We start from the raw sequence: 26,708 nt of genomic DNA, 5'->3' as shown, positions 1-26,708 counted from the left end.
TTCTATGACCTTAGTCAGATCATGAGAGGGAGGGCATCTTGGCCATCTTCTGGGCATGGAGTAGGGGTCACTGTGTGTGTGTGTGGGGGGAGGTAGTTGTGAATTTCCTGCATTGTGCAGGGGGTTGGACTACATGACCCTGGTGGTCTCTTCCAACTTTATGATTCTATGATTCTATAATGGTAGGGCAGGCTTGAGAGATGACAGGCCTCTGGGGTCACCTGATGGCTGGGAGCACACGAGGCCTCGTGCTGCCTTCTCTTCAGGGCACCTGAAGCGGAGGCTGGGGGAGAACCAGCTCTGCTGACACTGGCCTGGTCAAAGACTTGTTAGTCATGCTCTAGGCCAGCGGTTCCCAAACTTTTTGAGTCATAGAGCACTTTTCAGGAGAGAAATTCGTCACAGAGTACTAATTTTCACCTACCACCTATATACTAAACCAGTATATTTTTCTTTCCAATCTCTTCACGGGGCACTAGGAGATGTTCTGCGGACCACCAAGTGAAGAAGGAGGAAAAGAGTTGGTTTTTATATGCCAATTTTATCCACCACTTAAGGAAGACTCAAACCGGCATACAATCACCTTCCCTTCCCCTCCCCACAACTTCCCCTCCCCTCCCCCCCTGTGAGGTAGGTGGGGCTGAGAGAGCTCTAACAGAGCTGTAACTTGCCCAAGGTCACCCAGCTGGATTCATGTGGAGGAGTGGGGAAACCAACCCAGTTCACCAGATTAGCCTCCGCCGCTCATGTGGAGGAGTGGGGAATCAAACCTGGTTCTCCAGATTAGAGTCCACCTCTGCAAACCACCGCTCTTAACCACTACACCACACTGTGCTCCGTGGAGCACAGTTTGGGAACCGTTGGCCTAGGCTGATCCTGCATTGGGCAGGGGTTTGGGCTGGATTGCCTGTTTGGCCCCTTCCAACTCTTTGATTCTGTTGTTCTATGACCTTCTTCCATTGTTATGGGGTCCTCTGGTGAGTTTGGAGTCCGCTTTCTCAACTCCAGCTTCCTTTCTCCCATCCGCCTTTTAAACTCAGGAACCTGTTGGGACCCTTACCTGGGTTCAGACCTCCTAACAGGGAGAGCAGACAAGCTTTGCTCCCCTCCCCTCTCAGTTACGACGGGCGGTGGAAGACACTTGGCCCAAGACCCTGTCTTGTTTAGCTTTCATTCTCGCACGTGAAGAATTTGGTTTTTATACGCCAATTTTCTCTACCTTTTTAAGGAGAATCAAACTGGCTTACAATCTCCTTCCATTCCTCTCCCCAGTACAGACACCTTGTGAGGTTGGTGGGGCTCAGAGAGCTCCAAGAGAACTGACTAGCCCAGGGTCACCCTGTTGGCTTCATGTGGAGGGGAATCAAACCCGGTTCTCCAGATTAGAGTCCGCCACTTTTAACCACTACACCAAGCTGAACCACTACACCAAGCTGAACCAGAACATCAGTCCATTGAGGTTAGAACCCCGGTTGAAAGGACCAGGCACTAGGTGATGTGAAAGACCTCTGATGAGGAGCTACTGCCAGTCTGAGTAGACAATACTGACCTTGATGGACCAAGGGTCTGATTCAGTATAAGGCAGCGTCTCATGATTGGGGAGGGGATGTGGCTTAGTGGTGGAGCATCTGCTTTGCATGCAGAAGGTACCAGATTTAATCCCCGGCATCTCCAGTAAAAAGAGGAAGACCCAACAAGAGGTGGATTGACTCTACAAAGGAAGCCACGGCCCTCAGTTTGCAAGATCTGAGCAAGGCTTTTAAGGATAGGACGTTTTTGGAGGACACTGATTCATAGGGTCGCCATGAGTCGGATGCTACTTGATGGCGCTTAACACATACACACATCTCCAGTTAAAAATACCAGGCATAAGGGGATGGGAAAGACCTCATCCTGAAACCCTGGAGAGCCACTGCCTGAGTCTGAGATGGCAACACATTCCTCGATGGAGCGAGGGTCTGATTCAGTGTGCGGCAGTTTCATGTGGGTATCCAGGCTAAGAAAGCCCGCTCTGAAGACCTTGGAGAGCCGTGGTGAATCATAGCAGACCATGCCGGCCTCAATGGATCGATGGTCTGACTCAGGAGAAGGCGTTGTCATCATTTATCAAGCTGTCCCTGCTGCAAGCGGTGCAGACTCTGTGCGAGCTGCATTGCAGAGGGGCAGCCAGCTCAAGTTACCCACAGCTCAGCCTCTGCCTCTGCGGGCTGGGTGGCTCTCGTCCTCTCACGTCTCCTGCCTGCCTCCTTCGGGGCTTGGGCTGCATTTTTTTTGGCTTGTTTTTGCACATCATGTGCCGGTTGGCATCTAGCAGAGTGACAGGCAGAAGCTATATCCACCCCCCACGCACTGCAGGTCCACTCTTTCCAGCATTACCCAATGTTATGTGGGCAGAAGGGAATGAAAACATAGATACTGCAAAGAGCAGATGATGCAAGAGGAGAATGCTGCAAACGTCGTGACTCCCCCCGCTTCCCCAAACCACAGTGCGTGGCATGTGGACACTCTGTGGTCACCCAAGGGTCTCTCTGTGCCCGCTGTCTGCACGCCACCCTCTATGGGAGCCAGGGCCCTGTAGGTGGCCCCTCCGGACGATTTGCTGCTCCTTATAGCTCTTAGCTCTTGTTTGAGGACAGTTATCTCTCCCTCCGCAAACATTTCTTTTCTTAGAAGGAGGGCTTTCTTGGAACTAGATTTCCGCGAGCTGGATGCTATCACTCCTGGAGAATCCAGCTGGCCGCTCCTCGGCATTTCTTTGTGCCTTGAAGCATTCTGTGTTGGATTTCCACTGTGCCTCCCCCCCCCCCCCCGCAAGCTGTTTCTAGCTGTTAACATTTACTGTGTGCCAACAGCACGCTAGTCGCTGTACAGAATGACGGAAGCCACGCAGGACTTGCCTAGAGAGCTTTCCGGTGAGAGGAGGGATGGGATACTGCCCAGACTACCTAGCCAATGCTCGTGGCCATCCTCCTATGGTGTTTCTGCCCTCTTTGCTTTCTGTCCAGTTAAAAGGATGCCTCTTTGCTTCCAGTGTGTTGTGGTGGTTAAGAGTGGTGGTTTGGAGCGGTGGAGTCTGATCTGGAGAACCGGGTTTGATTCCCCACTCTTCCACATGAGCAGCGGAGGCTAATCTGGTGAACCGGATTTGTTTTCCCACTTCTCCACACGAAGCCAGCTGGGTGACCTTGGGCTAGTCACAGCTCTCTTAGACCCACCTACCTCACAGGGTGTCTGTTGTGGGGAGGGGAGGGGAATGTTAGCCAAATTGCTCTTTAACTTGCGGAATTAGCAAGCAAGATGGCAAAACTACAATATTTATATAGCGAGAGTAACCTTTGTATACCAGAGCCGGTAACTGTGACCTTTAAATAAAGACAGAAGCAAAGGGTTCCGAATTAAAAGAGTTTATGTTGTTTTCTTTCAAATCAGTGATGCATACACACATACAGAGAAATTTAAGAAATTCAAAGAGAGTAGTACAAGCACAGAGGCCAACGTGGCAGGGATCGTTGGTGGGGAGATATTTACCGTTCTTGAAGAGGTGTTGTCCAAGTTCACGTAGACTAAGACAGAAGAAATTAATAGCAAAGGCGGGGGCAAGGGGTTCCCGTAGACTTGGCCAGCAAGGCGGGAGGGAGCATGGTCAGGCTGCGCAAAACCCAAACCAACAGAGTAACGGCAAAGATGCCAGGAAAGACCTAAGGTAACATAATGGGCTGGGGGCACCTCAGATATACTGTTTTTCTGGGGGCGGGGAGAGGGGGTTTACCCCTCCTAGGTTCCCAGGTTACAAAAGGTGACAAAAGGATTAATCTGTGGCTACCGGGGTGGGGATGGTGAGAATTTGGAAATCTATTCTGATTCCAATGGCTTTTGCAACCCGGGAGGAACCGGGAGATCTCTGCTGAAGTGATTAACGTTCTGGAACAATAGGCGCGATCTCTGCAAACGTCTGGGGATCGCTGCTGCTTAGCTGGAAGAACGACTCATCGCTGATATCAGGATCGCTGCTGATTGACCATTAAGCTGCTGATGTTGCAATGGGAAAAGGGGGTGTTGGCACTGACTACGTGACTGACTGCTTTCCACTACATGGCTGCGGCTGGAACAGAGTTTGCACAGAAACATGGAGCCTCTCAGGTTCACTGGAGGTTGCCCTTGCTTCTGCTTCCTAGCTGCTGGCTGCACGGAGCTCGTAGGAGCGGCCATGTCAGTTTCAACGGAGCGCGCAGCGGCCGTCCCGTAGCATTTGGGGCTGGTGCACGGCTGGAACAGTAGTCGTGTGCCTGCATATCGGGTTGCCAGGTCCAGTCCGGGAGTTTAGGCGGCCCGTATGCTTTCAGGAAGGTGATTGTAAGCCGGTTTGAGTCTTCCTTAAGTGGGAGAGAAAGTCGGCAGGTAAAAACCAACTCTTCTCAACATAGTATTCCCTTGTTCCCTTCCTGAAATGGGGCAAAGGTTTTTGAATACTTTGCAGGCCATAAATTAAGAACATCTGAAGAAAAGCCCTGCTGGATCAGACCAGTGAGGGTCCATCTAGTCCAGCATCCTGTCTCACACAGTGGCCAAGCAGCTCCTCTGGATGTGCAAGAACAGGGCATAGAGCTGAGGCCTACATAAGAAGAGCCCTGCTGGATCAGACCAGGGGTCCATCTAATTCATCATTCTTTCTCTCACAGTGGCCTGCCAGTTCCTCTGGAGGTCCAGTAACAGGGCGCAGAGTCCGAAGCCTTCCCCTGATGTTTCTCCTGGCACTGGGAATCAGTAGTTGACTGCATCTGGAGGTTCCCTTTCGTCACCATGGCTAGTAGCCACTGATAGGCCGATTCTTTTATGAATCTTTCTAATCCCCTCTTGAAGCCGTCAGTGCCAGCGGCCGTCGCTACATCCTCTGGCAGCAAAATCCACATTTTAATCACTCGCTATGTAAAGAAATATTTCCTTTTGTCTGTCCTGAATCTACTGCCCATCAGCTTCATTGGATGCCCCCAAGTTCTAATATTTGGGGAGAGGGAGAAATAGTACTTAGTCAGCTCTTTCTACCCCGAGCATAATTTTATAAACCCCTAATCTTGTACCCCTCAGTCATCTCTTTTCCAAATGGAAAAGTTTAGAAAAGTTAACAGTGACGTCGGGTTATTGCCTCTGTGAAGTCCATGCAGCATTTTCTGATTCTCTTTCCATGTGGGGTAGAGCTCAGGAGTCCAGCAGCACCTTGAAGATGAGCAGAATTTATTACACCTTAACACTTTTGTGGGTTGAAGGTTACGTCAGCATATGTTTTGTTAGTTTTTAAGCCACTGGACTCCTGGTTCTTTTCTGCTGCTACAGACTAACACAGCTACCTGTCTGTAATTATTTATTATTTCTTTTATTTGCTTTATTTATATCCTGCCTTTCTCCTCAATGGGGACCCAAAGTGGTTTACCTTGTTCTCCTCTCCGCTGTTTTATCCTCACAACAACCCTGTGAAGTTAGGCCGAGAGTGTGCGACTGGCCCAAGGGTTAGGGTTAGGGTCACCCAGCAAGCTTCCATGGCGGAGTGGGAATTCGAACCTGGCTGTCCCAGATCCTAGTCCGGCACTCTAACCGCTGCACCACACTGGCTCTGTCCATATCTGTGGCATTTTTTCCTGCCTTTCCTCCAAGGGGTCCAGGGCAGCACCCGCAGTTCTCCCCTCCTGTATGACAACCTTGTGAGGTAGACTAGCTTGGAAAGAAGGCAGTTACGAGGAGATATGATAGAGGTCTGTAAAATTATGCATGGTATGGAGAGAGTGGACAGGGAGAAGCTTTTCTCCCTCTCTCATAATACTAGAATGCAGAGTCATCTGCTGAGGCTGGAGGGTGAGAGATTCAAAACAGACAAAAGGAGGTATTTCTTCACACAATGCATAGTTAAATTGTGGAACTCCCTGCCCCAGGATGTGGTGATGGCTTTCAGCTAGGAAGGCTTTAAGAGGTGGGTGGACATGTTCATGGAGGAGAAGGGGCTATCCATGGCTACTAGTCAAAATGGGTACTAGTCATGATGCATACCTATTCTCTCCAGGATCAGAGGAGCACGCCTATTATATTAGGTGCTGTGGAACACAGGCAGGAGAATGCTGCTGCAGTCGTCTTCTTTGTGGGCTTCCTAGAGGCACCTGGTTGGCCACTGTGTGCTGGACTTGATGGACCTTTGTCTGATCCAGCATGGCTTTTCTTAAGTTCTTACTAAGAGAGGGAGACAAACTCTAGGTCTCCCAGTAATTTTTCTACGTGAGAGGGCCTTGGTTGTCTCCCTAGCCTTTGCTCACCACCCTGACTGCTGTGCTGTTGGTTCTCAGGAATACCAGCAAAGGCTGAAGGGAGTTAGCTTAGAACAGCAGGGTACCCGAGAGCCCCCTTATTGTGGCCTTGAGTCACAGAGAGGAGCGGGGTTGACCAGCACCCAGCAGGCCAGAAGCACATTGCGGCTCCCTTGGTGCCCTTAGGAGAGCCTGCCACGACCCTGCATGCTTTTCCGTGTCCCAGCATCACCATCTCTTGGGTCCTTGACCCCGGCGTTCTGCCTCCCCTGGAGCAAGCCCTCACAGGGTGCGGAGCAGGTGGGACGTGCTCTGGGGACAATGGGGTATTGTTTGAAGGGAGAGTCCTAAACAAAGGAAGAGCTTTCCTGCCGCTTGTGCCTTCTCCCGCCTCCCTCTGTCTCTCTCCGGCTATTGGTCCCGCTGAGAACAAAGGGCTGGATCTTTTCTGCAGGAAGGAGAAGTGGCGGCATCGAGGAAAGGAAGGGCTTTGTTCTGGGTGCCCCCCAGGTGGCGGGACCTGGCCAGATTTAGTGTTTGTAAGCCCAGACAGAACGATGGAAGGTTTTTTTTGGTAGGGGTAGGGATGGAAAAGGTAACCAGGTCTATGGAATCCTCTTTCTCACAGTGAAGATCTGGGACTAAGAGGGACTAAGGTAGGACTCTGGAGCAACATCGAATCACAGGGTTCTGAGACACAAGAAACTGCTTTATACTGAATTAGACCCTCGGTCCATCACAGTCAGTATTGTTTTCTCTGACTGGCAGCGGCTCTCCAGGGTCTCAGGCAGGGGTCTTTCATATCCCCTACTTGCTTAGTCCCTTCAACTGGAGATGCCAGGGACTGAACCTGGGACTTTCTGCATGCCAAGCGGATGCTCTACCATTGAGCCATAGCCCCTCCCGAGTGGTTTTATTGTGGTAGAGAAGCGGACCCAGGCCTCAGGTGCAGGGAGAGGAGTCCATGTCCTCAATACATGGAGTCCTCTAAGAGGAATGGAACCCTTTGCTCCAAAGTTGCTTGAGAAGATATGGACCATTTGTTAAAACGGGGTATAATCCATTGTATGAAGGGAGGTGTTTTTAGAGATGGGTCTTATTTAAGTTTTATGGTTTTATTGTTCAAGACCTCGGTCTAAGAACAGGGTCGGGGCGGGGGGGAAGAAGTATAATCCACTTTTGCCTAAGTAAGGTTCAAGACTTTTCCTCCTATCATATCTAATTTGTGAATTGTCAGACCCAAAAGCTAGATCAAAAGATGATCTTTTAAAAAAATTCAAATTGTTGCATATGTTTAAGCCCCCCCCCCCCAGGTATTGCAGTGTCCCTCCCCCATATGAAAATCGGTTATTCATGGGGGGCATGTCTGCTGCCCATGTTGGTAATTGTTCTGTGATGCGGTTATTTATTATTGATTGTTTTATATAAAATACTTGCACACCACCTTTCCACCAGTTAGGGCCCACGGACACTTAAAAAGACATTACAACCAACCTTTAAAAACAATCCATATATAAGATCACCATTTGAACGCTGGCTCAGCATGCATCCCAGGGGTGTAGGAAGAACAGCCTGCCCTCTGGGACGACGTCTTATGACTTTCTCACGCCAGAGGATTTTGAGTGCCCTTAAAGTCAGGCTCCCAACTTTTGGAAGCTAAGTAGGGTCCGCCCTGGATGGGAGACCACCAAGGAAGCCCTGGGCTGCTACCCAGAGGCAGGCAATGACAAACCCTTTCTGATCGTCTCTTTCCTTGAAAACCCTTTGGGGTTGCCATAAAAACATAAGAAAGGCCCTGCTGGACCAGACCAAGGCCCATCAAGTCCAGCAGTCTGTTCACACAGTGGCCAACCAGGTGCCTCTAGGAAGCCACAAACAAGACGACTGCAGCAGCACCATCCTGCCTGTGTTCCACAGCACCTAATATAATAGGCATGCTCCTCTGATACTAGAGAGAATAGGTATGCAGCATGACTAGTATCCATTTTAACTAATAACCATGAATACCCCTTTCCTCCATGAATATGTCGACTCCCCTCTTGGCTGCAAAGCACAATAAAAAATGAAAACAAACCTATTCTGGAAAAAGATACTACAACAGAATAAACAGCACAATGGCTCACAGCTATCTTATAAATACACACTATAACAATAATATACAAAAATAGATGAAATAGAAAATTTTAAAAAATCAGTTGGCTGCAGCTTGATCGAATTTTCCACCCCCTGCCAGAACCTGGGTGGCCCAGACTAGCCAATTTCATAAGGTCTTGGAAGCTCAGGAGAGCTGACCCTGATTAGTCAATGGATGGGAGACCACCAAGGAAGTCCAGGGTTGCTATGCAGAGGTAGGCAATGGCAAACCACCTCTGTTCGTCTCTTGCCTTGAAAACCTTATGGTGTTGCCATAAGTCTGCTGTCACTTGATGGGGAAATATAATGAGTCAGTGGAGTGACAGTCCCAGATTTGACCCAGGAGGTACAATCCACGAGGGACTCTTGCACAGTCCCCTCTGATGAATCATCTGGCTGTTGTGCCCATTCTCTTCGAGGGAGCCCTGCGAACTGTGCTGATGGCTGCTAGTTTAGACGGATTTTAAAAGGGACCAGGCAGATTCCTAGAAAAGAGGTCTGTCAATGGCTAATAGCCAAGTCTGCGAAATAGACCCTCTGTATTCAGAGGCAACACACATCTGTGCCACTTGGCTCTTCAGCTTCCCAGTGGCCTCTGGCTCACTGTTGGACTCAGGAGACCGGGCGAGATGGATCTTTGGTTTGATCCTGCAGGGCTTTTTTTCACAGCGGGTTGTCAAGGGGCAACCTGCCTCCCCTGGCAGATTGTTGAGGTGCTGGAAGTGACATTTGACAGCAGTCAGGTATGGAGAAATGGTCAATGTTGCTTTAGACCAAGGCTGTCGAACTCAATTGTTACGAGGGCTGGATATGACATAAATGTCACTTGTTTGGGCCGGGCCATGCCTCGCCAGCCCAAATCAGGACGGGTGTGTGTGGCTGCCTTATCTGGCTCACAGGCCAGATAAGAGCTCTAAAGGGGCCGGATCCGGCCCACGGGTCTTATGTTTGACTCTCCTGCTTCAGACTCTAGAAGAGTTGGTTTTTATATGCCAACTTTTCCTACCTTTTAAGGGAGAATCAAACCAGCTTACAATCTCCTTCCCTTCCTCTCCACACAACAGACATCTTGTGAGAGAGCTCGAAGAGAACAGTGCCTGACCCAAGGTCACCTGGCTGGCTTCATGTGTAGGAGTGGGAAACCAACTCTGTTCACCAGATTACAGTCCACGCTCCTAACCACTGCATCATGCTGGCTCTCTACCTGAGTGAATCCCAAATGCCTAAAGTCTCATTCATTCAGTCTTTATTTGTTTATTTATTTGTGTGTGAAGTGCCGTTGCTTCTGATTCATGGCCACCCTATGAATCAGCGTCCTCCAAAACATCCTGTCCTTAACAGCCTTGCTGAAGTCTTGCAAATTGAGGGCTGTGGCTTCCTTGATAGTCAATCCATCTCTTGTTGGGTCTTCCTCTTTTCCTGCTGCCCTCCACTTTTCCTAGCATGATTGTCTTTTCCTGTGACTCTTGTCTTCTCATGATGTGACCAAAGTACGACAGCCTCAGTTTAGTCATTTTAGCTTTAGTTTATTTACTTTATTTATACCCTGCCTTTCACCCCAATGGGGACCCAAAGTGGCTTACTTCTTTCTCCTCTCCTGTTTTATCCTCACAACAACTCTGAGAGGTAGGTTAGGCTGGGAGCGTGTGACCAGCTCGAGGTCACCCAGCAAAGCTTCCGTGGCAGAGCCTGGATTTGAATCTGGGTCTCCCAGATCCTTATCTGATGCTTTAACCACTACACACCATGCTGGTTCTTTGCCACTCCAGTCCAGCTCCAGGTTTTTCGCCCCCAGGTTTTTCCAATCTTGAGCTGCTGCCTACCGTAAACCTCTGCAGTTGAACAGCTGGAGGAAGCAGAGGCGGCTGTCATCAATTTCCACCCTAGCCTGTCCCAATAGAAAAGCTAACCTGCTTCAGCATCACTTCTTTCTACTGTAACACCGTAGCCTCTCTACTATGATGGCAATTCTCCCCAGCATCTGCACCTCAGAGTCTTTCTTTCATCATCGCCACCAACAAATAATTGTTTAAGGTCATCAGAATGTGGTTTCTCAGCTGAATCCGTTGTCATATCCTCTTTGCGTTCGTGGCGTTCAGAAAGGTCAGCAGTTCTTTTCACTTTTTAGAAATCAGCCAAAGCCCACCACGCCTACCTTTGGCCAGCGGGTGAGTAATGTTAGACTCTGTTGGAGTGGCAGAGTAGAGAAATCTGTCATTCCATTGCCCTCTAGTTAACGTTGCCAAAATGTTTCAGGACTGTTAACACTACTACTACTACTACTACTACTACTACTACTACTACTACTACTACAAGAGGAGGAAGAAGAAGAAGAGTTGGTTTCTATCTGCTGACTTTCTCTGCCACTTAAGGAAGAATCAAACCGGCTTCCAATCACCTTCCCTTCCTCTCCCCACAACAGATACCCTGTGAGGTAGGTGGGGCTGAGAGAGCTCTTAATAGAACTGTGACTAGCCCAAGGTCACCCAGTTGGCTTCATGTGTAGGAGTGGGGAAATAAATCCAGTTCACCAGATTAGCCTCCGCTGCTCATGTGGAGGAGTGGGGAATCCAACCCGGTTCTCCAGATGGGAGTCCACCACTCCAAACCACTGCTCTTAACCACTATACCACGCTAGTAGTGTTCTTCTGCCCAAATGCTGGGCAACCAGTTTCCCTCAGACTTTATGAGCTTCATCTGCCAGCTCCCATGACAGTCAAATGTCTTGCATTTCCTTATGTTTGTCCAGCTAGTTTTGAGTCCAGTCATGTTCGAGTCATGATGAAGGGAGCTTTGACTCTGTAACCCCATATCCTAAAAATCTTGTTCGTCTCTCTCTCTCTCTTTCTCAGCATGGTGTACTGGTTAAAAGCAGTGGGCTCTAATCTGGAGAACCGGGTTTGATTCCCCCCTCCTCCACAAGAAGCCTTCTGGAGGACCTTGGGCTAGTCACAATTCTCTCCAAACTCTCTCAGCCCCACCTACCTCACAAGGTGTCTCTTGTGAAGAGAGGAAGGGAAGACAATTGTAAGCCCCTTTGAGACTCCTTAATAGTAGAAGAAAAAGAAGAGTTGGTTTCTGTATGCCGACTTTCTCTACCACTTAAGTGAGAATCAAACCAGTTTGCAATCAGCTTCCCTTCCCCTCACCCACAACAGACACTCTGTGAGGTAGGTGGAGCTGAGAGAGCTGTGACTAGCCCAAGGTCACCCAGCTGGCTTCATGTGGAGGAGTGAGGAAACAAACTCGGTTCACCAGATTAGAGTCCACCGCTCTTAATCACTACACCACACTGGCTCTCTAGAGAAAAGCGGGGTATAAAAACCAACTCTTCTTCTTCTTTGAAGACAGAAGAAACATCATTCTTTCCAATCATAATTTCTTGGTTGCAGCTGCACAGTTCAGATTAATCAGTTTCCCAATCCAGTTTCCTGGATGAGCATTTGGAGTATATGAGGAAAAAGCCCAAACAGAGGCCTGAGAACATCACGCTTGGCCTGGGACCAGCTGCCCGGTTCCAGAGCCTTAAGACCTGTCGTAAGAGGGAGTGGCGATTTCATGCAACTCCCATGGAGCCGTGTTTGGTTTCTGGGGATCACTGGACCCTTTGGAACAGCATAGGGGGAAAGCATGGGTCTGCAATGGAAAGGGGGGTAAGCAGGCAGGTGAGGGAGGGTCTGCAGTGGGAACCGGGTGGGGGGGTGTCAGCAGAAATTGCTGCTCCCGGTTAAGAAAACTTGAGGGCCCTAAGCTGTTGAACCTGGTACCCCTGAACCATTATTCTTTGACAGTATGTGTGCCAAATCACCTTCTCCCTGAGTTAAGCAAAGGGGAGGAGCTGTGGCTCAGTTTGCAGAGCATCTGCTTGGTATGCAGAAGGTCCCAGGTTCAATCCCCGGCATCTCCAGTTGAAGGGACTAGGCAACTAGGTGGTGTGAAAGACCTCTGCCTGAGACCCTGGAGAGCCGCTGCCGGTCTGAGTAGACAATACTGACTTCGATGGACCAAGGATCTGATTCAGTAGAAGGCAGCTTCATGTGCTCCTGGGATTCTTCCATAATTTGGACATAGCCATAACTTTTTTGGCAAGTACAATTGTTTCTTTTCCAGAGGAGTCTCACTACTTATGAGAGCAGTCGTTCCTTATGTGTCGACACCCAACTTTGAGAAAACCTCTTCTGAAATCGACTAGGAGGACAATGTGAAAACACCAGGCATTCCTCATGCGCTTTTCTTTCCCCCCACCCCACCCCGGGGTGGCTTGATAACATTTTTCTTGGTCTGCGTGTGCAGTGACATCAGCCCTTCGGTATCTCTCTGACATTTCATTCAAAATGCACATTGCCGAGTCAGAGGAAGCAATTTCACAATTCCTCTAATGCTGGTCATGAGGTCTGCAATGTAAACACTTAACAGCTGACACTGGTGAAAGATATTTGACGGTTATTTCTGGAGCAGTCCCCGTGACGCAATGAATGAGTATGGCTTCTTCGAGCGGACCTTTTTTGTCGTCAGCATGAGTCAAAGCCAGACGGAACCCGCCGTACCAGACGGGGCAGGGCTTTCTTTTCGCCAAGAACGCCGGCTACACAGATTGACGGCCCAGGTGATCCCAGATGAGCCAGCACGATGTAGTAGTTAAGAGCGGGGGTTAGAGCTGTGGACTCTGATCTGGAGAACCAGGTTTGATTCCTTGCCCTTCCATATGAGTGGCGGAGGTTAATCTGGTGAACCGGGTTGGTTTCCCCACTCCTACACATGAAGCCAGCTGGGTGACCTTGGGCTAGTCACTCTCTCTCAGCCCCACCTACCTCACAGGGTGTCTGTGGTGGGGAGGGGAAAGGAAGGTGACTGTAAGCTGGTTGGATTCTTCCTGAAGTGGTAGAGAAAGTCGGCATATAAAAACCAACTCTTCTTCGTCTTCTTCGTTTTTCTCTCCCTCTGCAGTTATAGCAAAATCATCTGTTTCCAATGAAAGGCAGGTTCAAGTGGGCCAGTGAACCTGGAAATCCATCTTTTATTTATTCGTTAAAACATTTATACCCCGTCTTTCCTTGTAGCTCAAGGCCCCCCAAAATCTGTACCAGGTTATGAGTCATCCTGTTTCACCCTCCCGTGACTCAAGACAGGTTTCCATATGTGTGAATTTTCCATATGTGTAAATTAGGGAGAGACAGAGTGTTCCTTAAAGGTACGAAGATCCTTTTTCATGATCTCCCCCCCCCTCCTCTGCCCCCCAGAAGCAGACTTCTTTACTTGACTCTCATTGCCCATTTGAAGCAAAAGGACCTGTAAAAACGGTGCTGAGAATCACAGGCCTTTTATGCAGGGACGTTTCCCCACAGTCACCCCTGCCGATTGTTCGGGGTTTCCTTCTGATTATGCAGGGCCTTTTCCGCCCGTCAGAGATTGCCTCACTCTCCCTGCACGTTTTGCCCGTGTTTTCCAGATGCTGTTTTATCCAGCATTGCAAACGTGCAGCTCGGCATGTGAGGCGACCTCTGATGGTCGGGCAAGGCGTGCATAATCGAAAGGAAGCTCCGAAGCAGTTGGCGGGGGTGACCACGGGGAAATGTCCCTGCATAAAAGGCCATCGAGTTGGAAGGGACCTCCAGGGTCATCTAGTCCAACCCCGTGCACAGCACAGGAAGTCCACAACAGCCTCCCCCACACACCCCTAGTGATCCCATACTCAATGGCCAGAAGATGGGGGGGAGCCCTCAAAGATCCCTGGCCAATCTTGCCTGGAGGAAAATTGCTTCCTGACCCCAAAGTGGCCATAGGCATTTTCCTGGGCATGTAAGAAAGAGCCACGAGAGCCAAACACTGACGCAACCCTTCCTGCCCTCCCTCTCATGATCTGCCTAGGTTCACAGAAGAACCCCCTTTGGCCTGCAAGGTCCCATCTCGCCATCATTTTCACTTCCCCCCCAAACCAAAGCATGCCCTGTCTTCTCAATTTTATTATTTATTTGCTTCATTTATACCTCATCATTCTCCCCAGTGTGGACCCACTGCGGCTTGCCTCATTCTTCCTCCCTCCATTTTATCCTCACGACAACCCTGTGAGGCTGAGTGTGTGACCGGCCCAAGGTCGCCCGGAGAGCTTCCGCAGCACGAGCGGAGATTTGAACGCAGGACTCCCAGATCCTAGTCCAACACTCTAATCGATACGCCCCGCTGGCTCTCAAAAACCCAGCAAATATCACACCCAGGGAAGGGCTTTGATATGAACAGCCAATTCCAGGATGTGGGACTCGCCTCCTCCTCCCACAAGTTGCTTCTCCTGTGAAGGTGCGGATGCAGCGGCAGCGTGTGTGTGCGTGCGTTACTAAACCGCACCCCAACCTCTCCCCCTCTTCCCTTTCCCGTAACATCAAATGATACAAATGCGAGACTTGATGTCACCGCATATTCGGTTTCTCCATCTCCTCTCCCCCCCCCCACCCCCGCACTGGCTGCTGCAGCTGGGGAAGCTCAAAGCACGATGACATCACATCCCATATTTCGTACTGCTGCATATTTCCAGGCCGAGGGGAAGAAGGAGGTGAAGGGGGGGGGCTGTGCTTTGCCCTCCCCCCCCAGCTGCCTAGTAGTTAACCTGAAGCATGTTGCTTTCCGGGGGAATCTCTGGCACCCAGAGTCCATCCTCTGCGGGCACCCACCCTCCTTGCCGGCATCCTGATTTCTCCTCCCTTCTGCCCCCCCCCCAGCCTGCCCATTGCAAACGTGCAGCTCAGCATGTTCCGCAGTCCACAGGCATCGTGTGCTGCGTTTAGAAGAAGAAGAGTTGGCTTTTATATGCCGCCTTTCTCCACCAGTTAAGGGAGACTCAAACCGGCTTACAATCGCCTTCCCTTCCCCTCCCCACAACAGATACCCTGTGAGGTAGGTGGGGCTGAGAGAGCTCTAAGAGACCTGTGACTAGCCCAAGGACACCCAGCTGGCTTCATGTGAAGGAGCAGGGAAACAAATCCAGTTCACCAGATTAGCCTCCATCGCTCATATGGAGGAGTGGGGAATCGAACCCGGTCCACCGCTCCAGTTTAGCCCCTGCTGCCGCCGTTGGCTGGCTGGAATCAGGCCCTGTGGTGAAAACCTGACAGTCCTCCCCCACTTCCCCATGCTGTCTTCAGCCTGTTTTGCTGCAGGAAACACCTCCTCCCTCGCTGAACAGGGGAGCTGTTGAGCCCCAAGATTGCAGCAGTGTTTTGCTGGGAAGGTCGCCAGCACCTGCCTCGGCTTGCCTTTAAAAGGACAGGTGCACTCCTCTCCTGACTGCATCCAGCTTCCCCGTGCAAATGAGGGGCCCAGGCTCAGTGGCAGAGCATCTGCTTGGCCGGCAGAAAATCCCAGGTTCAATCCCCAGCACCTCCTGTTAAAAGTGCCAGGTAGAAGGTGTAAGGCCGTGGCTCCGTGGTAGAGCATCTGTTTTGCATGCATAACGTCGCAGGTTCAGCCCCCAGCATCTCCAGTTGAAAGGATCAGGCGCTGGGTACCCTAGAGAGCTGCCGCCCATCAGAGTATCCAACACCGACCTTGATAGACTGACATTCGGACAGCTTCTTGTGTTCATGCACGCATCCCAGACTATAGTCAACGTGTCTCTTTGCAGACGTCACAGCTCCAACCAGTAACCTGGCAAAGGGAGCCAGATGGCCTGAGTAGCATGGGGCCATGGATAGAACTGGCATCTGTGGGGCCTCCCGACGGTCATTCCGGTTCAGGTCAGATTGCTGAACGCGCATTCACCGCAGCCTGGCAACGCTTCAAATGCGGGCTCCAGTGACCGATGAGATGGAAGGAAGTCCAGTTTGGCCTGGGGCAAAGTAGAGGCCATTCCAGCAGGACGGGGGGGGGGGGGGAGGAGCGTCTTACATAAGAAGAGCATTGCCAGGTTAGACCAACGGTGCATCTGATCCAGTTGGATGCATCAGGGAGAGGCTGTGTCTCAGTGGTGGAGCACCTGATTGGCAAGCAGGAGGCCCCGGGTTCAATCCCCAGCATCTCCAGTTAGAAAGAATCTAGTGGCAGGAGATGTGGAAGACCTTTCTCTGCCTGAGTCCCTGGACAGCTGCTGCCAGTCTGAGCAGGCAATACTGACCTTGGTAGACCAATAGCCTGACTCAGGATAAAGCAGCTTTGTGTGTTCAAGAGGCTTTCATGATACAAAAGCCATATCCCCCCTCCTGAAAATTGAATTCAGTACTGTATATTATAAATTATTATCACATTTTTATCCTGCCATCCTCCAACACAGTAAGAAGACCCATAATTCTCTTCTCCTCCATTTTATTTCTTTTATATTTATTTATGTGGTTGATTTCTATGCTGCCTTTCTGTAGAAGCCTGTTTGAGGCAGCTTACAAATTCAAACAATAAAGAGATTCGAGTCCAGCAGCACCTTATAGACCAACAAGTATTTTGGGGTCCCGGAGCTTTGACTCATATCACAAAAATCTTTTGGGGCTCTAAGGTGCTGCTGGACTTGAATCTAGCTCTTGCGCTGCAAATCGACATGGCTACCCACCCGAAACTATAATAAATAGACAGATAACACCACAAAAGTCATAACAATTGAAAAACTATTAAAGCAGGAGCGTAAATAAAGCCTAAATCCTACAGCGCCTTCAAATCCAGTCTCATAAAACACTTCTCAGGGAGAGCAAACTGTAAAATGAATTAAATAGATCATCCCCCTTAACTGAAAGCCGGGGGAGAGAGGGATGCCTGCGGGACCCCCCAGCGTAAATGTCAAGGGGTCCAGCAGCAGTCTCCCAGCACTCCCAGTCTGGAATCAGTCAGCCAAGTGCAAACGGAAGCGCCGGAGCGTGATGCCCCCATTTTCTCCTTGTAATCCTGGGTCGGATGTGGCAGGCGCTTCTACTAGTTGGCGGTGCTTTTCTCTGGAGGCAAAGGTCCTGGGCTGGCAGAAGAGCTCTGCAGACTCCCTCCCAGGGAGTAGTAGAGCATCTGCTTGGCAGGCAGAAGGTCCCAGGTTCAATCCCCGGCATCTCCAGTTAAAGGGACTAGGCAAGTAGGTGATGGGAAAGACTCATGCCTGAGACCCTGGAGAGCCGCTGCCGGTCTGAGTAGACAATACTGACTTTGATGGGTCAAGGGTCTGATTCACTAGAAGTCAGCTTCATATGTTCATGTGTCCAACCCACCGTGAGGCTGGCTAGGCGGAGAGAATTTCTGGCCCAAGGTTGCCCCAGAATGCCTCATGTCCGGGGGGGGGGGCTTGACCCCTGGTTGTCCTCCCTGGTCTCAGCCTGCCTTTCTTCCAACCCCAGCATCATGTGCCTTGCCCTTTTCCTGCTTAGCCCAGGGCGCCACGAGGGATGGAGCAGGAAGAAGTTCAAGGTTCTTTGCGGATTCCGTGGTAGCAAGGGAGGGGGTGGAGGTTTTGTGTGCTCCATGGCCTAAGTGGAGACTGTGGATCCAAGCCATTGGGCCTTGCTGCCACTGTGGCCTCGAGCCACATGAACACACAAACACATAGAATCATAGAGTTGGAAGGGATCACCAGGGTCATCTAGTCCAACCCCCTGCACAATGCAGGAAATTCACAACTACCTTCCCCACACACCCCCAGGGACCCCTAGTCCATGCCCAGAAGATGGCCAAGATGCCCTACCTCCCATGATCAGCCAAAGGTCGTAGAATCAGCATTGCTGACAGATGGCCATCTAACCTCCACTTAAAAACTTCCAGGGAAGGAGAGCTTACCACCTCCCGAGGAAGCCTGTTTCGCTGAGGAACCGCTCTAGCTGTTAGAAAATTCTTCCTAATGTCTACACGGAAACTCTTTTGATTTAATTTCAACCTGTTGGTTCTGGTCCGACCTTCAGGGCAACAGAAAACAACTCAGCACCATCCTCTATACGACAGCTCTTCAAGTACTTGAAGATGTTTATCATATCCCCTCTGAGTCTTCTCTTCAGGCTAAACATACCCAGCTCCTTCAACCTTTCCTCATAGGACTTGTTCTCCAGACCTCTCACCATCTTCCTCGTGAAGCTGCCTTATACTGAATCAGACCTTTAGTCCATCAGGGTCAGTCTTGTCTACTCAGACCGGCAGTGGCTCTCCAGGGTCTCAGGCAGAGGTCTCTCACATCATCTACTTGCCTAGTCCCTTTAACTGGAGATGCCAGGGATTGAACCTGGGACCTTCTGCATGCCAAGCAGATGCTTTACCACTGAGCCACAGCCCCTTCCCAGTTCTGGGATGCCTGGCCAGAATCCATGGGTCTTGATGCCACTGGTAGCCTCGCCAGGCGTGACAGGCTTCTCTGGAAGCCCTGCAGTCATCCAGCAAGCCCTGCTGAAGTTTGGGGCTTGCAGTGGGGCAGAAGGTGGGGCTGTTAAGACGGTGCTTTTCCAGGCCTGTTAAACAGCTGATACGGTCCTCCGTCTATCCGGGAGTAAATCCCTGTAATGTTGACATGGATCTTTGGGAAGTGAGTTTGGAAGATGTCCCTGGGTGTTGTCTGTCCCTTTATAATGCCCTGTCTCTCAGGCATGTGTGACTTTCAAAAGACTCGGAGCATTACAACCGACACTAAAATAGCATGAAAGACAATCAGGACTCACAGCAGCCTCGATTCAGTTTCAGATCACGACGTTATCTGCCATTCTGCTAATCACCCCTTTCCTAAGCGAAAGGAGCTGGACAGATCTTTTTCTTCTAATGGGGAATTCCTTCCTCTGGTGGAGGTTAGTTTTGAAATGCTGGGATGCCGGGGCTCAGACCTAACCTGAAGTGGTGCTCCCTTTGCCCTTCTAACCCAGACTCGGGGGTGGGGGGTTGAGGGAATGAGCTAGTGGGGGCTAAGCCAGTGTAGTGTAGTGGTTAAGAGTGGTGGTTTGGAGTGGTGGAGTCTGATCTGGAGAACCGGGTTTGATTCCCCACTCCTCCACATGAGCGGTGGATGCTAATCTGGTAAACTGGGTTGGTTTCCCCAGCTGGGTGACCTTGGGCTAGTCATACTCTCTCAACCCCACCTACCTCGCAGGGTGTCTGTTGTGGGGAAGGGAAGGTGACTGTAAGCAGGTTTGATTCTCCCTTAAGTGGTAGAGAAAGTCAGCATATAAAAACCAACTCTTCTTCTCTTCTAGCCTAAATTGTCCTCCTTTAAACTGCTGTTTGCACTGTGTTTCAGGGAAGGAATGTTGTGCTCATATCAGAGCTGTATCATCTCCACCTATGTGTGTGTGTTAAGCGCCGTCAAGTCACTTCCGACTCATGGTGACCCTGTGAATCAACGTCCTCCAAAACGTCCTATCTTTGACAGCCTTGCTCAGATCTTGCAAACTGAGGGTCGTGGCTTCCTTTATAGAGTCAATCCATCTCTTGTTAGGTCTTCCTCTTTTCCTGCTGCTTTCCACTTTTCCTAGCATGATTGTCTTTTCCAGTGACTCTTGTCTTCTCATAATGTGACCAAAGTACGATAGTCTCAGTTTAGTCATTTTAGCTTCTAGAGTCAGTTCCGGCTTGATTCGATCTATAACCCACATTTGTTTTTTTGGCAGTCCACGGTATCCATAACACTCTCCTCCAACACCACATTTCAAAGGAATCTCTCCACCTATATGGAGTGAATAACAATTGGTGTGTGTGTGTGATTTATGCTTGGAAAATGGTAAGGGGAAGAGTTAGGCGCACACACACACACCCCGGACTGTGATCTGGGAGACTCGGGTTCATCGTAACCTACCTCGCAAGGTTGTTGTGAAGATAACATGGAGGGGAGGAGAATGAAGTAAGCTGCTTTGGGTCCCCAGTGTGAGAGGAGAAAGGCAGAACATAAATGAATCAAGTAAGCAAATAAAACTGCTTCCCCAGTCATAGCAGCGGCTTTCCCGGCCCCCGGTGCATTTAGTGGGGGCAAGGGTCCGGAGTTCAGATTTCCCGCTGCGTCAGGCTGTGTGCAGCTTCCTGCTGTCTCAGTCTCTCCTCGCAGAGACGCCCGGATTTGCCCCTTCTTGTGAGCAAGGCCCGTTTACCTGCCAAGAAGATTGATCCGGACGTCCGCCTGCTCCCTGGACTGTCTGCCTGGTTCCTTTGGAAGCTTTTCTCAGACTGGCCGAAGCCCCAGAGAGGCAGATCTGCTTCTTTGTTCTCCCCGGCGGGTTTGCGGGGCTACTGATAGCTCGCAGGGCTGCAGGGGGATCATGTTCTCTTGTGGTTTGGTTGTTTGCTGAACCTGGATGCAAGAAGCAAATGTAAAACTCAGGCAGAGTGGGGGGGGGGGGTGGCCAGCAGCAGCAGCAGCTCTGCTGAGCAGGATTAGAGAGTTGTAAAAGATCACAGATGAATAATAAAACGGCAGGTGGAGATCTTGGGAGGGAGAAGAAGATGCCCCGACTGTTTTGGGTTGCATCAGCAGCGCATGAAGAAATTGTTCCGTTTTTTTCTCTATGCTGCTCTGGCCTCAGCTGATGCTTGGACTCCATGCTCTGATTTTCCAAATAGTTGAGAATCACGGGACAGCCAAAGCGATGTTGAAGGGGAGGCCAAGGAAAGGGTCAGTCTGCAACTAGCAACAAGGAGAGGGTGAATCAATAGGGTTTCCAGGTCGCCACTGGCGGGAATTTTTTGGGGCGAAGCCTGAGGAGGATGGGGTTTGGGGAGGGGAGGGGCTTCAATGCCACAGAGTCCAGTTGCCAAAGTGGCCATTTTCTCCAGGTGAACTAATCTTTATCGGAATGAGATCAGTTATAATAGCAGGAGATCTCCAGCTAATACCTGGAGGTTGGCAAACCTATGAATCAAGGAGAAGTCCGCACGGCGCATTGCGCCTCTTTTCTGCCACGACAGCTATACCCGGTGCTCCCACACTCCCTTTTCTTGGAGGCAAGCTGCTAGCCCTCATGGTTGTGGTAAGCAGCTTAAAGATGTGGGTGAGAGCAATACTCAGCAATATTCAGGGGCTTTCTAGGAACAGGCAGGCCTTCACTTTGTTCTCTTCGGTGTTCTTCTGGGCCTCTGGGGTAGTCCTTAGGCCAAGAAGGAGGGGGGGGCACTTGGCCAAACCCTGAAATCATGCGGTGTTTGTCCTCGAGGCGCCCTTGGCAATGGCACGCATGCCAGGCAAATGTATCCGCCAGTCAGAACCTAGTCCCACTGCAGTCTTGAGGTTAGGAGGTGGTGGGGCTGCATTCATGTGCTCAAATCTCGTGGTGCGCCTCCTCCTTCAAGCTTGTGGCTTTTCTTCATACTGCCTTCACTCGTGATAGATCCTGTGCTCCAGACATCAGCTGCCTTCCTGTTCTTGCCCCGCAAGCCAGGGATCGCTCCGCTTCTCTTTCTAGGTGTTTGAGCTGGGCCTCTGGGCGATGGTTCGGAGGCTCGAGGTGCACATGGGTCTGGATGGGAGACCTCCTGAGAACCCCCTGCTCCCTGGCTTCATTGCCAGTGTCTAACTGAACTAAACAAACAAACCATGGATGTGTGTATCTCAAAGTCTGCCAGCGTGGTGTGGTGGTTTGGAGCGGTGGACTCTGATCTGGAGAACTGGGTTTGATTTAAGAGGGGAATGGACATATTCATGGAGGAAAGGGGTATTCATGGCTATTAGTTAGAATGGATACTAGTCATGCTGCATACCTATTCTCTCTAGTATCAGAGGAGCATGCCTATTATTTTGGGTGCGGTGGAACACAGGCAGGATGGTGCTGCTGCACTCGTCTTGTTAGTGGCTTCCTAGAGGCACCTGGTTGGCCACTGTGTGAACAGACTGCTGGACTTGATGGACCTTGGTCTGATCCAGCAGGTCCTTTCATATGTTCTTATTCCCCACTCCTCCACGTGAGCAGCGGAGACTAATCTGGTAAACCGGGTTGGTTACCCCATTCCTCCACACGAAGCCAGCTGGGTGACCTTGGGCAAGTTACAGTTCTATTAAGAACTCTCTCAGCCCCACCTACCTCACAGGGTGTCTGTTGTGGGGAGGGAAAAGGAAAGTGATTGTAAGAAGGTTTGATTGTTCCTTAAGTGGCAGAGAAAGTTGGCATATAAAAACCAACTCTTCTTCTGCAACCAAAAAATAAAATCAGTTTTGTGACTCATTTCTGCAGTTGCAATAAATAATCTGCATACTTAATCCTGGCACATCCTCTGTGTGTTGTGTTTGTGTCATTGAAGTGTGTGACACTGGTTAGCTGAGCTGGGGTGATGGGCACGGAATACTCATGAACACTCCAGCCTCCTGAGAGAGCAAAAGAGCATGTTCACAGTCCAGCTTCTATAAAAGAAGGAAAACTTGTGCGTTTGGCTCAAGACTAGAACCTTATACAAGCCCTAGGGCAGCTGCAGCTTTGGGGGCGATGTGGGGGCTGGGAAGAGGGCCCAGGTGGTTGGGAAGCTAAGGGGCAACGATTCCCAAAGCAAGATTGTTATAGAAAGACTGTCATTTAGGCAGTAGAATCATAGAATCATAGAGTTGGAAGGGACCACCAGGGTCATCTAGTCCAATTCCCTGCACAATGCAGGGAATTCACAAATACCTCCCTCCCCACACCCCCAGTGACCCCTACTCCATGCCCAGAAGATAGCCAAGATACCCTCCTTGGATGAAGGTATAGAGGGGATTTGCAGGTGATACTAAATTGAGAGGGGTAGCAAATGCAGTTGAAGACAGAGCCAGGTTACAGGATGATCTTGACAGGCTGGAGAATCGGGCTAAAACCAATAAAATGCATTTCAGCAGAGATAAATGTAAAGTTCTGCATTTAGGTAGGAAAAATCAAATGCATAATTATAGGATGGGGGAGACTTGTCTGAGCAGTAGTGTGCGCAAAAAGGATCTTGGGGTCTTAGTAAACCAAACACTGAACATGAGTCAGCAGTGTGATGCGGTAGCCAAAAAGGCAAATGCGGTCTTGGGCTGCATCAACAGAAGTATAGTGTCCAGATCATACGAAGTGATGGTATCGCTTTACTCCGCTCTGGTTAGACCTCAACTAGAGTACTGTGTTCAGTTTGGGGCACCGCAATTTAAACGTGGAATCAAACCTGGTACTCCAGATCAGAGTCCACCACTCTTAACCACTACAGTATCCAAAGGTGGCTGCAGAACATTGGCAGCCTTCCGTGGTCATGAAAAAAGGGCATACGTTGCTACAGAATTGGGGTAACGGTTGTGGTTGAGGGGAGTGTTCATATGCTGATCTTGTCTTTTGTGCTCGGTTTGGATTTGGTGGCTTCCTTCCTTCCTTCCAGACGCAAGCCAGCCTGAAAGTCCCAGCCGTTTCCTTCCCCAAAGAGAGGGGCCGAGGCAACCCAAAGAGATCTACTAAGTCAGCAATAAGCCCATCTATTCTGAGCTGTTGCTAAGTAACTGCCTAATGTAGCTTCTCCGTAGCGTCTCGCTCGGCACCCTTCTGCGGTGCTGATCCGGACAGCTCTGCGAACGTTTCCCTGGCAGGCGGCTTCCCTCTCCTCCCTATGGATCCGCACAGGTCTTACAAGGATATTACAGTTACATGCACACCAAAAGAGAGAAGGAACATTATTGAAATATGAAGCAAATTGCACAAATGCATTTCCATGCCGCTTCCTTAATTTTTCATAGTTCTGCTTTGCTTTGGAGAAGGACAAGAGTTTATTCAGTGTAACCCTAAACCTTATAATGGAACATCCTGGCTGCTGAGATTTCACCAGTCTTGATGCGGTAGCTTGAAAAGGCAAATGCGATCTTGGGCTGCATCAACAGAAGTAGAGTGTCCAGATCACGCGAAGTGATGGTATCGCTTTACTCTGCTCTGGTTAGACCTCATCTAGAGTATTGTGTTCAGTTTTGGGTACCAAAATTTAAGAAAGATGTAGACAAGCTGGAACGGGTCCAGAGGAGGGCAACAAAGATGACTTATGGCATCCCTACTGGGTTTTGAAGGCAAGAGAGGTTCAGTGGTGGTTTGCCATTGCCTGCCTCCGGGTGGGCTGAGAGAGTTCTGAGAGAACTGTGACTAGCCCAAGGCTTCATGTGGAAGAGTGGGGAGTCAAACCCAGATCTCCAGAATAGAATCTGCTGCTCTTAACAACTATACCACACTGGCTCTCTGATGCTCTAGATGTGTGTGTGTGTTAAGCGCCATCAAGTGGCTTCCAACTCATGGCGACCCTATGAATCAAAGTCCTCCAAAACGTCCTATCATTAACAGCCTTGCTCAGGTCTTGCAAACTGGGGGCCGTGGCTTCCTTGATAGAGTCAATCCATCTCTTGTTGGGTCTTCCTCTTTTCCTGCTGCCTTCAGCTTTTCCTAGCATGATTGTCCTTTCCAGTGACTCTGGTCTTCTCATAATGTGCCCAAAGTACTACAGCCTCAGTTGAATCATTTTAGGTTCTGGGATCAGTTCCGGTTTGATTTCATCTAGAACCCACTGATTTGTTGTTGTTGTTGTTGTTTTTTGGCAGTCCACAGTATCCGTAACACTGTCCTCCAACACCATCTAGATATGGATACTTAATTCTGCCCTTGGAATAAATGATGCTGTTTGCATTAGGGGAGGGGCCGTGGCTCAGCAGTAGAGCATTTGCTTGGCATGTAGAAGGTCTCAGGTTCAATCCCCAACATCTCCAGTTAAAAAAGATCTGGCAGTAGGTGATTTGAAAGACCTCAGCTTGAGACCCTGGAGAGCCGCTGCCAGTCTGAGTAGACAATACTGACCTTGATGGACCAAAGGTCTGACTCAGTAGAAGGCAGGTTCATGCATTGCATTGCACAGTCATGGATATGTGACTGTAAGCGTTCAGAATGGCTGGTTGGGTTCACTGTTTCCATCTCCCATCAAGATGCTCATTTCAACAAATGCTAATTGTGACATAAAACACCATATAGATGGCTGGCTGGACCCTGAGACAGGACCCTTTCAGATTCTCTCCACATTGCAAAGCAATTAGCCTGCTTGAATCCAACAGGCATCCCTGCAAATTGGGACCTGCAAAGAGGGGCTGGGTGTGCCTCCCAGCCAGCCAGTGATGCCTCTTTGTTTCCAAGGGGGAGAAGTGGGGCACTGGAGCAGAACTACCCCTTGAGGTGTTTTGGGCAGCCTTGGTGGGCCCCTTGCAAGCACTGGTGGGCATCGTGGAGTTCTGGACTGCCATGTTTGCACAGTCAGCCGCACCTTCGGAACCAATGGGAGGACAACCAGCACCTTCTCTCAGTTAGCCAGGAATTGGGGGTTGGGTTCATCCCCTTCCCGTTGCTCACCTCCTGCACTCACCGGGCCCCTTTTCCGGAATTCTGTGAATCCACGTCTCAGTAAGAATAGATGGTGCCTTGGCTTCCTTTCTCAGGGTGGTTCTTGCTACCACTTCTGTTACTATTACTACTACTACTACTACCTCTGCTATCAGCCCTTTTTCTTCTTGAACTGGATTGGGACACACACCTCTTGAACACGCCACATCCACGTCTCCCCATTGGCTTCTGTGGCAGTGGAACACCCTACCTCCCTTTGAGAGCCAGGATGGTGTAGTGGTTAAGAGTGGTGGTTTGGAGAGGTGGACTCTGATCTGGTGAACTGAGTTGGTTTCCCCACTCCTCCACATGAGCAGCGGATGCTAATTTGGTGAACCGGGTTGGTTTCCCCACTCCTACACATGAAGCCAGCTGGGTGACCTTGGGCTAGCCACAGCTCTGTTAGAGCTCTCTCAGCCCCACCTACCTCACAGAGTGTCTGTTGTGGAGAGGGGAAGGGAAGGTGATTGTAATCCGGTTTGAGTCTTCCTGAAGTGGTGGAGAAAGTCGACATATGAAAACCAACTCTTCTCCTTTTATGGCCACATCTCACCCTCTTTTCTCTCTCGTCTTGCAGGAACGTTTTGTGGATCTCTATGGGAACGACGCTGCCGCCAAGAGCCGGAAGGGCAAGGAACGCTTCAACAAGTGGCTGTTGACGGGGGCCACCGTGGCCGGCGTCGTCCTCCTGGGCTCCCTGCTAAGCCGCAAATAGCCTGACATGGACTCTTACCTTGGCCGGCGCTCCTGCGCGACTGCCTGCCGAGGAACACGCTGCATTCTGCTTGCTCCTCAGCTTTGTGATCATTCCAGGGGGGGACGGGGGGGGGACTTCTTCATTGCAACCCCTCCACTCTGACCCCCGGGGCTCAACTCCCCCCCCCCACAACTCACAGACCTCTTTCTGGTGCCTCCAATCCCTCAGACGCCTCCAACCTTAGGGCATTGTTCCCTACAAGGGGGGCGGCTCTTCACCCTGCTTCCAGGCGCTGTGCCACACCCACACCCAGCCCTACCATTCCACGAGATGGTAACA

General features: G+C 50.3%; 1 protein-coding gene across 1 annotated transcript in view; it reads left to right on the top strand.

The window, feature by feature from the left end:
* Positions 1-26,501, top strand: part of BCL2L1 (BCL2 like 1) — a 57,433-nt gene extending 30,932 nt beyond the window's left edge. Inside the window, exon 2 of the mRNA XM_056844096.1 lies at positions 26,250-26,501. Coding sequence (XP_056700074.1) covers positions 26,250-26,387 — 138 coding nt within the window. The 3' untranslated portion in view covers positions 26,388-26,501. The remainder of the gene's footprint in view (positions 1-26,249) is intronic.
* Positions 26,502-26,708: the final 207 nt, after the last annotated feature.

The sequence above is a fragment of the Euleptes europaea genome, chromosome 2, assembly GCF_029931775.1.
Source record: "Euleptes europaea isolate rEulEur1 chromosome 2, rEulEur1.hap1, whole genome shotgun sequence".
Taxonomy (NCBI): domain Eukaryota; kingdom Metazoa; phylum Chordata; class Lepidosauria; order Squamata; family Sphaerodactylidae; genus Euleptes; species Euleptes europaea.
The sequence above is the reverse complement of the archived record's forward strand: the minus strand, read 5'-3'. Positions and strand labels throughout refer to the sequence as shown.